The 13,409-nt window shown below is 43.1% G+C and overlaps 1 protein-coding gene across 1 annotated transcript in view; it reads left to right on the top strand.

Moving 5' to 3' along the window:
- abcb7 (ATP-binding cassette, sub-family B (MDR/TAP), member 7) overlaps positions 1–13,409 on the top strand; it is a 34,913-nt gene that overhangs the window by 9,766 nt on the left and 11,738 nt on the right. The window contains exons 4-10 of the mRNA XM_053630322.1: positions 1,792–1,911; positions 4,472–4,604; positions 6,101–6,369; positions 8,763–8,851; positions 10,495–10,582; positions 12,097–12,271; positions 12,641–12,798. Coding sequence (XP_053486297.1) covers positions 1,792–1,911; positions 4,472–4,604; positions 6,101–6,369; positions 8,763–8,851; positions 10,495–10,582; positions 12,097–12,271; positions 12,641–12,798 — 1,032 coding nt within the window. The remainder of the gene's footprint in view (positions 1–1,791; positions 1,912–4,471; positions 4,605–6,100; positions 6,370–8,762; positions 8,852–10,494; positions 10,583–12,096; positions 12,272–12,640; positions 12,799–13,409) is intronic.

Genomic DNA, 13,409 nt, shown 5'->3' with positions numbered 1-13,409 from the left:
CATCCAAAACGCACAGCACATCAAACCTTCAGGCACTGTAGGTCTTCTTTTCTAATCTTTAACTGTCCAGTTTCAGTGAGACCGTGCCCACTGTTGCTTCAGATTCCTGTTCTCGGCCGACAGATGCAGGACTCATTCTGGTCTTCTGCTGTTGTAGCCCCAAGGTTCTGCGTGTTCTGCTCACCAATGTCGTAAACAGTGCTGTAAAGTACAGTCATAAAGACTAACCTTCCCGTCAACTTGAACCAGTCTGGTCATTCTCTTCGGACCTCTCTCCTCAACAAGGCGTTTCTGCCCGCAGATCTGTCCCTTTCTGGTACCAACCATCATGCCACAGTCAGAGGAACCGAGATCACGTTTTTCCTTCCATTCTGATGTTTAACGAGAACATTCACTGAAGGTCTTGATCTGTATTGACTTGATTTTATGCATTACACTGTAGCCTGGGATTGGTAGGATTATGATTATGATTATTACATGAACGAGCAGGTATTATAGGTGTTCTGACTAGCTCAGTATTTACACGGACTGAAATCGAACCAGTTTTCTTGTCATTGTTCAGACAGAGAAGTGAAGTGAAGCTCATCACTTGTTTTAATTTGATTTATTTATTTGTTTTTCATTTTCTCCTCAACATGTTGCCTCATTGGATGCATCCAAGCACAGGTGTTGGCTGTTTTTAATTTGATTTATTTTGTCCCATTGCCATTCTGCCAGTGCCTCATTTTTTTCTGTTAGCATATTGACAGGATTAGAGGGAGTTTGCTATTATTTATTTATTTTTATTTTTTTTTAAAAATAATAATAATTTCGCAACAGTAATGGCAGCAGGTGGGTTGACTGCATAAACAGGTTGGTTGGCACGCACAGGGTGGCTCTAGGGAGCTGTGCTGTGTGGGATGCCAGGCACCACCTCCAGTGGCTACTGCTGCCTGGACCATATGACGCCGCATCCCTTGGCAACGCAACAACGTGTGTCTGTTTGCGGTCTCCGAGAAGCCTTTACCTTCTAAACTTGCCCATGTCTTTTATTTATTTTATTTTTTTTCGAGGATGGAATCGTGCAGAAACTTTCAGTTGGTTTCACCTTTTATATGCAAAGCGAGCTACAATCCCAAGCATCGAATGCTTCAAAGAGTTCACAGCGATGCGATACTCACTTGCTCACTCGCTCACTCGCTCACTCGCAGCTTGTAGTGATCAGGACGAAATGTAGTACTCGAGCATAGCTGCAAGTTTGATTAGGACAAGAAGCTGTCTTTAGCTGGTTACTCGGGCATCAGTGTTCGGTTTGACTGGCTGTTTACTATGTGCATGGACATGTATAGGCCTCTTTTAGTAAAAGAGATTTTAAAGTCATCAGGTCGGGCTGGGTCGAATTCTGCGTAATGTACGAGAGAAATGTTTAAAAACAAACGAATCGAATTATATTCCCGGAGGACCTTCGCACACACAAAGCTTTCATGTGCCATCAGATTCATCCCATGAGTTAATTATCAAGTCCATCATGAGGCGAATTGTGTGTCGGAGAAAGGAAAACGCTAAACTGTGCACAGCTGTGAGTCACGCGGAGCCAGACTTTGATGCTCTAAAACTGCAGTCAAATCTTTTTTTTTTTTTTCTTTCTTGTGAACAAACTCATATCTGAAGGACTGACCTTCCAGCCCTTGAGTTGATTGCATGTTTTTGTTTCTTTTTGTTTCCATGGCTTGCATCCTTTCTCATTAGTATGAAAAATGGTACAGAATTGACACTTTTTATTTTCTTCTTCTTCTTTCTTTCTTTCCCTAGCTAAAGGAGGTGGATTCGACCAAGATCCTGTCCGCCATGTTTGCGTACGTCTGGCCTAAGGATCGACCGGATCTGCGAGCTCGAGTGGCCATCTCGCTCGGCTTGCTTGTCGGAGCGAAGGTAGGTCGACGTTGTTGAACCATGGGAAGATGTCTGTTAATTTGTCATTTCCACCAGCGCGATAGACATTTCATCCATCATGTCGATGCCTGTGATGTCTCGTCTAGCTTCAATTAGCTCGAGCCCTTCTGATGTGCTGCTGTGTGAATCATTTCAAAGAGTAATAGACCAGCGCCTTTTTCCAAAAGGATGATTGTGGCTTAACAAAGAGGAGCATCACAATTTGGCTGCTTATTTGTTTTCCTTGTTGGTTTGGTTTGACTTTATTATCTGTTCAGATTTCCTGGACAGAAATTCGTCTTTGACACTGGCATAAAAAAAAACATCTTATCAGACAATACTGCACATCCACTTACATACCACATAATGAAGCACATGGAACACACATTTGTCCCCATTAAGAACATACGTAAAACAAATACAATACAATTTATGTATATGTGTGTATGTATATATATATGTATATGTACGTATAGGTTCAGATTCTGTCCGAGTATCATTATTCACAGCACCTAAACTATTTACAAAGCTATGGGGGTCATCATCAAACAGTCGTATTCGTTTCTGTTGTCTGCCCGTCATTATATTTAACCCCCTCCGTGCATCTCCGACCTTACCGGATTTAAATTCCTTCTCAGCTTTCCCTTTATACCATATTCGCGCCTCCTTTATCTTACGTTTAACTCCATTGAACTCTTTTACCTCGTACGTCTCATTCCTTTAAAAAAAGCTATTCTCTTCTTATTTAAAGATTGTTTAAGATCCATGTTAATCCAGGGTTTGTTGTTTGGGAATATTCGAATATTTTTTTTTTTTTTTTGTTTGAACCACCGCCACCTGCGCAAAAATGAACGTAAGTAGTAATTCAACGACTCGTGATGACCGCAGCATCAAAAAACAAAAACAAATCGGCGCGCTCAAAACCAAGTCTTTGGCCCATGACTGATCCTGCTGGACGACAGGTTCGGTCCTTTTTAACATCTGTCTATGTTTTGGAAGGAGATGAATGACGTTATGGTCTGAACATCCTAGCAGTGGGCGTAACCTTGGTGCACCATCCACATTACCAGAACGTTCGTCTAAGGTTTTGCCCGGTCTCATCGGACACGTTATGTACTGTTCCGAGTTCGGCAAAAAAACAGGAAAACGCGGATGTTTCACAGCTGTTCAAGTCTCCACAATGGAACACTGGGTCATCCGATGAGTTGCGTAACGCAATGCCCTCGGCTGCAAGTGTTGTGTTATGATTCGTCACTAATTGGCACCCAAAAGAGGACTGACAGGATCTCGACTCACACGTTTATTTCTGCCCGTTCTCACTCAGCATGAGCACAAACGAACTGCTGCTGCATGCACTCTCCATTGTTCTCCATCCGTGAGCCCAGCCTCAGTAACGTCTCGTATACTGTATAATTGTATTATTAGACGCGTCTTTGAAGGATTGTGACTCATGATTTGTGCCTCCAGCGTGCCACAGTCCTGCAGGATCAGGTGCGAGGGGAAGGGGGCATTAATATTTCCCGGTGTGCTCACACCGGAGTTCAGGAAAGGGCATATCTGGAAACGTAGATAAAGATTGACAAGCGTGTCAGGAACCGATAACCCGCTCCGTTTTATCAGCCTGTCTGGCTCCCTGCCACCTAATCATGCTGGGCAGATTCATACGGGGAAAGAAACGTCCGTCAGCAGTCCTTCGTTAAAGTATATATCACGCTGAGAAATCTTTTAAAAATAAAGCCTTTTTTTGTAGTGTATTTTTTTTTTTTTTTTATTAAGCCATGTTCATGTTATCATCATACGAAGTTGCATTAGTAATTAAACTTGGTTGCAGTCTAGTCACCCTCAGACATGCTCTTTACTGAAAAGGGCAGCACTATAGACATATGGAAGTGAGACTCAAAAATGAAGTTATTAGTTGGGTGTTGGCAGCAAATTCTCTGGGGTTTTTTTTTTCTTTTTTTTTTTTCACTTCAGTAATTGGTAATTGGGCTTTTCTTTCCTGTTGCAAAAAACTGTTATTTCGAAGCACTATTTCTATTCATAGCCTTGCATGCATGATTGTGGTTAAAGGCCATTTGCTTTGTGCTTTGTTCGTGCGCGAACATTATGCAGTTCACTAACACAAGGGGGGGTCGGGGGGGGGGGGGGTATGGATCAAATTCCCCCCAAAAATGCCATTCACCTAAAATTCCATCCCTCACTTTCATGGTCCTATTGGGCATAAGGGTTTAAAACAAAAGTAGGGGAGGATATTAAGGGGAAATGGTACATGGCGTACACACTCCGGCCCTGTCTAATGCGCGGCAGAGCTCGACAGCCGAGCAGCTGTCCCCAAGCTTTTAATTAGCTTTAATAACCATTTCAATTCCATTAGCGGATGCATCAACCAACTCATTTCCAGATCCGTCTAGAGGAGTGTGCACAAAACACTCTGCCCCTAATGCACTGCCACTCTACCGCTCATCAGCATGCTTCCGAAGCCCGCTCCGTCTCTCACTCTCACACTGTTTCCCTGTTTTGTTTCTTTTCTCCCTCTCCCCATTTTCCTCCCGTCCTCCAGCTCAGCAATGTGATGGTGCCCTTCATGTTTAAATATGCGGTAGACAGCCTAAACCAGATGTCGGGACACATGTTGAACCTGAGCGACGCGCCAAACACGGTGGCCACCATGGCAACGGCCGTTCTCATTGGCTGTGAGTAACCCCACTCCCCACTCCTCCTTACTTGGCAGGTGTTTGACTTCATCTCAGGCAGAACAGCGTCCTTATGAGCCAAGTGACCTTTACCTAGAAAGACTGGTATCCATATTGCTTTTAAACCTTTTGTTGTTTTAGTGAGGACCCGCCACGTCTGCCTGCACAGATGCTAATATAATTTGGTGTTTTTTTTAATTTGGTGACGGTTTTATTTCTTCTGATGGGGGAGATCCTCTGGCTGGCTCCTCGACACTGCCTCTGTCTTCCAGCTCGTATTTCAGATACCATGCTTTTAAACGTTCATGAACGCGACAGAGCAAAGCAGTGCTGTGATATATATATGACCTGATCAGTAAGTCCTTAAATAATGGCTCAGAAGTTCAATAAAGCACAGATTACACTCGATGGCGTTTCTCCAGAACTAGACCGTATACAAGGTTGCCTGCTCTATAATACAGCTCACATGTATGTGAATGCACAAAGGGTGACACGCGTGAATTTGAACATACTCGCTTACGCGCTTGCTCACTTGAGGACAATAAAACGAACTTAACGAGTAATAACAACCACAAGTTATTGTAGCATGCCGTCCAAATGTATGGTCACTTCTCCCTGTGGCTGCAAATTTAATGAGAGCCATTAGGTTCTGTTCACACAGACAATTAATTGGAGCTGTCTGTCTGCGCCTCTGCAAATACACACACACTTTTATTTATTTTTTTTTTACCTGAGCAGAATTAGCCATCATAGAAATTGTATGTTGCATTCACAAGCTTGAATGCTGAGGTTGAAGGATTTATTCTGCTTGTGCAGAATTTGTTTTTATATTCAAGGGCAAAATAGCGATGTGATGGCTTTTGTTCCACCCTTGTTGTCCTTCCGAGGCCTCCTGAGAGAGTCCAGTAACATGATTACTTACCCTGCTATCAGGGCAGAAACAACAGTTAGAGGGCGCAGGGCGGAGTTTTTAGTTCTTTCTAATTTTTCAGAAAGTTTTTTCAGGGCGGGGTTTTTTTTTTTTTTTTTTTTTTTTTTTGCCAGAATTGTAAGCTCTGTAGAAACATTCATGTTTTAACAAAAATGTTATTTACGAACTAAACTGAACTGTGTGGACGTGAAGCTGAGGAGGAGTTTATCGCTAGACGAGGAGCTACCTCTACAATCTGGAACTGGTTCGGTTAGAGAAAATGTGTTTTATTTTTAGATCAGCGTTTGTGTTTCTGAGGCTCTCATGATCACAGCCGTCACTTGTAGCCAAAAACAGTGGCGCATGGTGCTATAGTTATATCGTCACTGAAATCGCTATCGCGATAAATACCGGAAAATATCGTGATATAGTTGTAAGTCCATATCGCCCATCTGTAATATAGTGTAATGTTGAATAACTTGAGCATAATGTTTGTCCTTTAATCACATCTATAACAAGGTTGTGCTATGTATTTGGTGAAGCGCTGTTGTAAATCGCTTGCTGAGACACTGTTTGTTTGTCTCAGACGGCGTGTCTCGGGCGGGTTCGTCGCTCTTCAACGAGCTTCGCAATGCCGTGTTCGGCAAGGTGGCGCAGAGCTCCATCCGACGCATCGCCAAGAATGTCTTCCTGCACCTGCACAGCCTGGACCTGGGGTTCCATCTGAGCCGGCAGACGGGCGGACTGTCCAAGGCTATCGACCGGGGCACACGTGGCATCAGCTTCGTGCTCAGCGCCCTCGTCTTCAATCTCGGACCCACAGCGTTCGAGATGGCTCTAGTCAGCGCCATCCTGGTCAGTACATAACAAGTTTGAAATATAACATCAGTTCTCAGATATTATGTTTATATATAATATGCATACGTGTGTGTGTGTGTGTATATATATACAGTCATGTGAAAAAATAAGTACACCCCATGGAAATTGTTGGCTTCTTTGACATATTTGGACAAGCAAACATTTGAGCCTCTTTGAAATAGTGCCTATTCATAAAGGTGATGTACTCGATCAAAAGACAATAAAATTTTGTAGTAGTTTAAATCAACAAAATTAGATCGTTCACACGGAAAAAGTAAGTACACCCCTACATTTATCACACCTTCAAATCCATAAAGTTAGATTCAGGTGTTCAGGATTGGGTGCAAGTGATTAGAACCTGCTTAGGGAGTGCAGGTGGAACCGGTCTTATTTATACCCCTCTCATATATAGTGTCTGGTGTTCGCTTTGTTATTGAGGTGTGTGGTGTCATCATGCCAAGATCTAAAGAGTTCTGTAAGGCCTTCTGAAAAAAAAGGTTTTGAATGCCTATGAGTCTGGTAAGGGATTTAAACGGATCTCCAAATTATTTGAAATAAATCATTCCACTATAAGGAAAACAATCTACAAGTGGTGCAGACTTCAAACGACTGCCAGTTTGTCCAGGGATGTCCGTCCCAGCAAATTCAGCCCAAGAGCAGACCGTCCGATGTAAAAAAAGTAAATCTGCTAGTAAGTCTTTCAACTGTTGGTGTCAAAGTGCATGCTTCTACAATCAGAAAGAGATTGCACAAATTTGACCTGCATGGGAGGTGTGTCAGGAAAAAGCCTTTGCAAGATTACAGTTTTCAAATGAGCATATAGGCAAAGACCGGGCCTTTTGGAATAATGTGCTCTGGAGAGACGAATCAAAGATAGAGTTGTTTGGCCAGAGTAGCTGTAGACATGTTTGGCACAGACCAAAGACAGCTTTTCAGGAGAAGCACCTCATACCAACTGTGAAGCACGGTGGTGGAAATGTTATGGTTTGGGGTTGCTTCTCTGCCTCAGGGACTGGACAGCTTGCATTCATTGATTCAACTATGAATTCTGCATCTTATCAAAGAGTGCTTGAAGATAATGTGAGGCCATCTGATCTAAATGGACCTTTCAACAGGATAATGATCCTAAGCACACTATCAATTCCACCAAGGAATGGCTCAAAAAGAAGAAATGGAGGGTTATGGAATGGCCTAGACAGAGCCCGGATTTGAATCTTATTGAAATGTTGTGGGGGGGATTTGAAATGGGCCGTACGTGCAAGTAAACCCTCAAACTCGAGATGAATCTGAAAGAATATTGCATGGAAGAATGGTGAAAAATTCCAGCAAGCCTGGTGGACAGTTATACAAAACACCTACAGGAAGTTATTTCTGCTAAAGGGGGCAGTACTAGCTTCTGAGGTCAAGGGTGTACTTACTTTTTCCACAGAAGAATATCACATCTATTGCAATTTCTGTTGAAAAATTGATTGAAAAGTTAATGTTCCTTGTGATTTTGTTCAAGTACGTCAGCTTTATTAATAGGCACTGTTTCAAAGATGATCAAATGTTTGCTTGTCCAAATATGTCCAAAAACAAAACAAAAAAAAAACCCCCAACAATTTCCATCGGGTGCACTTATTTTTTCACATGACTGTATATAATATAGGGTGTTATAGGTTATCACCACTCATCCAGTATCACCTAAAATGTTAAGATAGCGGCTATCAAATATTATATAACCTTTTAAGGAAGCACGTAAAGAGCATTAAGATACCAGATGTCTGATAAAGGGCATTAAGATATCAAGCACTTATCTGATCTCGGATAAGAAGTATTAGCTGTCTGATAAACAGCCTTTAGAGATACTGATTGGCTTACGATCTAAAAGCAGTAGTTAAATCTGATTTGAATGGCATGTTACGGTATAGTAATTTAGTAGTAATTCTCATTAGGTTCTCATTATAATATTAATGATCCCGGTGTTGATTTCTCAACAGCGTCGCACCGTAGTGACGGGGAAAACATCAAGAAATCAGGGGGAAAACAAACCAGTTGAATCGCAAAGCAGTTCTGCTTATTATAGACTGAATTAAGCTGGTCTGTACTAATGCAGTGCTCTCGAAGATCACGCACTCACTCCATATCCGCTAGCAGTGTGTGATTAACGTCCTCATCTTCGTCACCTTCTGGTCCTTTAATGATGTCTGTGCTCCGATGATTCAGACATGAACTCTGACCGCACCTTTACTTTGTCCATTTGTAACACTCAATTTAATGGGTATAATCTCGCCGCGGAAGCGCGTTAAGTGCTACGCGAACCGAACCGCGGCTGCTTTTTAGCCAGGCTGAAGAAGGTATTCCGTCACGGTCTGTGGAAATGTGTGTCTGTGTGTTTGTCTCTCTGGCAGTATTATAAATGCGGCGGTCAGTTTGCTCTCGTCACTCTGGGGACCTTATCGGCGTACACACTGTTCACCATCGCAGTTACACAGTGGAGGTACAGTATAACACTTTAATTATGTGTGTGTGTAATGGAGCATATTAGGTGTGTTTATTGTTGTTGCGGTTTATACCTAGTGCTGTTGGTCAGAAGGTTCCGGTTTTCTGTAACAGCACGGCTCCGACGCTAGTTCGGTTAAAAGACAGATCACAGGTTTTTAGGTGCAGTCCATTTTTATAGATGCAGTCCAGGATTACAGGTGCAGTCCAGGTTTATAGGTGCAGTCCAGGTTTATAGGTGCAGTCCAGGTTTATAGGTGCAGTCCATGTTTATAGGTGCAGTCCAGGATTATAGGTGCAGTCCAGGTTTATAGGTGCAGTCCAGGTTTATAGGTGCAGTCCATGTTTATAGGTGCAGTCCAGGATTATAGGTGCAGTCCAGGATTATAGGTGCAGTCCAGGATTATAGGTGCAGTCCAGGATTATAGGTGCAGTTCATGTTTATAGGTGCAGTCCAGGATTACAGGTGCAGTCCAGGATTACAGGTGCAGTCCAGGATTACAGGTGCAGTCCATGTTTACAGGTGCAGTCCAGGTTTACAGGTGCAGTCCAGGTTTACAGGTGCAGTCCAGGTTTACAGGTGCAGTCCAGGATTATAGGTGCAGTCCATGTTTATAGGTGCAGTCCAGGATTATAGGTGCAGTCCAGGATTATAGGTGCAGTCCATGTTTATAGGTGCAGTCCATGTTTATAGGTGCAGTCCAGGATTACAGGTGCAGTCCAGGATTACAGGTGCAGTCCAGGATTATAGGTGCAGTCCAGGATTATAGGTGCAGTCCAGGATTACAGGTGCAGTCCAGGATTATAGGTGCAGTCCAGGATTATAGGTGCAGTCCATGTTTATAGTTGCAGTCCAGGATTATAGGTGCAGTCCAGGATTATAGGCGCAGTCCAGGATTACAGGCGCAGTCCAGGTTTACAGGCGCAGTCCAGGATTACAGGTGCAGTCCAGGTTTTTAGCTGTCCTTCTAAGACGTTGTTGTTACTATAGTAATAGCTCATTCGCAGGGACTTGTATAGCAGACGCTTGATAGTAAACAGATTTTAAAAATGTGTTCTTTGACAGCAAAACTCATACCGTCGATTCGGTGAAGTTTTCCGTTAAGCGCCGTTTATTTAACGCTTTTGGAAGGAGTTTCCTGCGTGAGCACTGCGTGACAGTCATAAGGAGGTCTTCGAGACAGATGTTTTTGCAGTTTCTTGGTAACAAGCTGCTTTCTATATCGTCTCACTCCCTTCGAGAGAGAAATAAATAAACCTGGTGAGGAAATAAATGTTTTAGCTGTAATAATGTCAACGCGAACGACCTAATTAAACACATTTTGAATTAAAAAGAAACGTAATTGCTGTCAAAATTGCTGTGGTTTGAGAGGAATACAATACTCCGGGCCGTGCTGTTATAGGAAGAGAATAGACTTATGGGTGGTAATGAGTCACCCCACCCTATCGTTGATTATTTAACTGTAACGGCACGTCCCAACGTCTTTTATTACTACTTTATCCCTACGTGACTAATATGTCATTTCCCTCCGTGAGCTTGTTTTCCTCCCGTCTGATCATTTCAGTGCAAAACCATTAGTACAAATGTTACATCTTTGTAAATGTTGAACTCTCCTTGAAACGCTGTGTATTTTTGATCAGGACCCAGTTCAGGATAGCAATGAACAAGGCAGATAACGAAGCGGGCAACGCGGCCATCGACTCTCTCCTTAATTACGAGACCGTAAAGGTGAGTCACGCTCGTCATCCCAGCCACGAGCCACCGTATCCATTTTACAGGCACAAATATTTCTCTTGCGCTCGTCATGTTTAATCAGCTGGTTTAATTCCGCGACGCTTAACCGTCTAAGACGGAAATAAAGTTAATCTGCTTCTGGGATTTAAACCTCAGAGTGCAAAATAAACCAAATCTGTACGATCGGAGAATATTAGGTCTGTGTAGAAATCCTTTCGGCTCGGTTTACCGCCGTAGTCGTTAACGCTCTCCACTGATGCTTTTGATTAATGCCTTCATGTTTCTTTGTCAGCGCTCGACTTTCTCCTTCCTGTCGGATTTTCTTCTGTTCTGCCGTCTTTTTTTTTTTCTTCTTTTCTTTTTCCTTCTCCTCTCTTTCTCCCCTGCCCTTGTTGTTACGTGCAGGTGTATTATGTATAAGGCTTTATTTTCGAGTCACTGATGTCAATGCAGCTGGATTTAGTATCACTGTAAGCCAGCGTGCATGCATAATTAGATCCGCACCCACTCCTGATCTGTTCTGCACTCGCAAAAGCTCTTGCAGAACATCAAAACACACACACACACACTTTACGTTACTGCACACTTGTCTCCTCTATCCTGTTGAGCATGTTCCCTGACAGCAGAGAAATTGCTATGAAACTCCTCTGCTTGCTCTTTGATACCTTTCGCTCCCCTAGCTAATTGGCACAGAAAGTTCTTGTTAAGTTTGTCGCGGTCTGATGAAATATTCTGATTGTCATTACGGTCCAGGGGATTTTATTATTTTTTTTTTTGATCATGTTGCCAGCGGAGGCAGCCGCACACAGTGGTAATGCGCTAATGAAGCCAAGTAGCGCTCTCTGCGTGTAGCCAAAAAAAAAAAAGGGTCTCAAAACACTGTCAGTGTGGACCAGTATTGGAGAGTCTTCTCTCATTTGCACCGATGCTTTTTGTAATCATGTCATCAGCAGTTCTGTTGATAAGACTGATTCATTTAATAAGCTGCGTTTATCGCCTCACCTCTGTTTCGAAACTAATTAATATAGCTGTGCGATGCAGTTCTATTTTTGAACAGGAGTGCAAGGGAAGTCGTGATTTTATTTGATTTTTTTTCCTTCCCCCTTCCTTATCTCTTCATTCAGCTTTCGGGTTCCTCGCCGCAGCACACGGATCCTGCGTGGCCTTTAAGCCTGTGCTGAAATGTGTTAACTTGGTTGCTACCTTGTTTTCGTAAACCCGCGTGCATCTCCACGACACACCAACCAATGTATTATTGTTATTATTCTTTGAAACTCTTTTCTCTCAGATAGTCGTTTACTCAACAGACCGAGATGATAAAAGTGCCCACGGGTGCAGTTAGAATACCCGACTTTTGTCATTTGTCCTCGCATGTCTTCAAATGGCTGTGAATTTCACTACGCGTCCAGTCCTCCAGTTATCTTACGTGTCCTTTTGTGCTCCTTTATCTCTCACACTCTCTCTCTCTCTCTTTCTCTGTCTCGCTCGCTGTGTCTCTCTTCCTTTAGTACTTCAACAATGAGAAATATGAAGCAGAGCGATATGACAGCTTTCTGAAAGTCTACGAGTCCTCTTCGTTAAAGACTACCTTGACCCTGGCCATGCTAAACTTCGGACAGAGCGCGATCTTCAGCGTCGGGCTCACGGCTGTCATGGTGCTGGCTAGCAAGGGCGTAATGGCAGGTGAAAATCCTCAGTGCATGTTAAACATTAAGCCTTTTCATATCTATTAGTAAATTGTGCAGTATTTATTTATTTATTTATTTTAAGTAAGATCTGAGGGCTGGACAAATCAGGAATTTATTGTCTTGCCCACTGGGCAAGTGAAAGCTCCAGTGTGGTGCCCATTCCTATGTATTAGCTCGGCTAAAAACCACTTTTTCACGTTACGTTTGAACCTTTAAGAACAAGTCCGGCTAACTTCTTCACCTTGCATTGTCCGTCTTTCCACAGACCTGTGCGTCACCCATACACGCTAATTTAATCCGCCTGGTAAAACTCCGCCCACAACGCTGACTTTCTAATTCCTTTCGTCGTGGTTTGTTTTGAAAGGAACCATGACCGTGGGAGATCTGGTGATGGTAAACGGACTGCTGTTTCAGCTCTCGATGCCCCTCAACTTTCTCGGCACAGTCTACAGAGAGACCAGACAGGCTCTCATCGACATGAACACGCTCTTCACTCTGCTCAGCGTGGACACCAAGATTAAGGTAGACCGATTTCCACGATCTTTTTTTTTTACGCCGCACGTCATCGCTCAGACGCCGCTACTCGACCGCCGCGTTCGTTTTATCGCCCGTTCAGTTTGATCTATTATTGTGGCCCGCTTGATTAAAGCAATTCACTTTAAATGATGTTGAATTGTTCATCATGTTAATAACTGCAATCCCAGCTTCATCAGAACGTTATTGTTCCGGCGCGCCTGAAATGTCAGTGCTTTTTGCAACAGTCACATATTCTTAACCGCGGCTCTTTCTGTGGATTATAAATTAGCATAACATTTTGCTTTAGTATTCATTTTAATCCCTGCAACATTTCTTTCTTTGGGGTGGGAGGGGAGGTGGGGGGGTGGGGGGGGGTTGTTGAAATGCATTTGAGGTTGATGAAGCTCATTCTTCATGCAGCCTATAATTATTTCGAACAAAATCCGTCGAGTTGTTCCCAGCGATCAGTAACATGTCACGGTCGTTAAACCCCCACCCGACCCAACGCCTCTCTGCATGACTGACCAGCCCATCAAAACATTACAAGGGATTTTTCATTAGATTTCTCAGCTAACATGGATGAATGTAGCATTAACTTAAAGTATTCACCCCCTCCA

This window comes from Ictalurus furcatus, chromosome 8 (genome assembly GCF_023375685.1).
Source record: "Ictalurus furcatus strain D&B chromosome 8, Billie_1.0, whole genome shotgun sequence".
Classification (NCBI taxonomy): domain Eukaryota; kingdom Metazoa; phylum Chordata; class Actinopteri; order Siluriformes; family Ictaluridae; genus Ictalurus; species Ictalurus furcatus.
The sequence above is the reverse complement of the archived record's forward strand: the minus strand, read 5'-3'. Positions and strand labels throughout refer to the sequence as shown.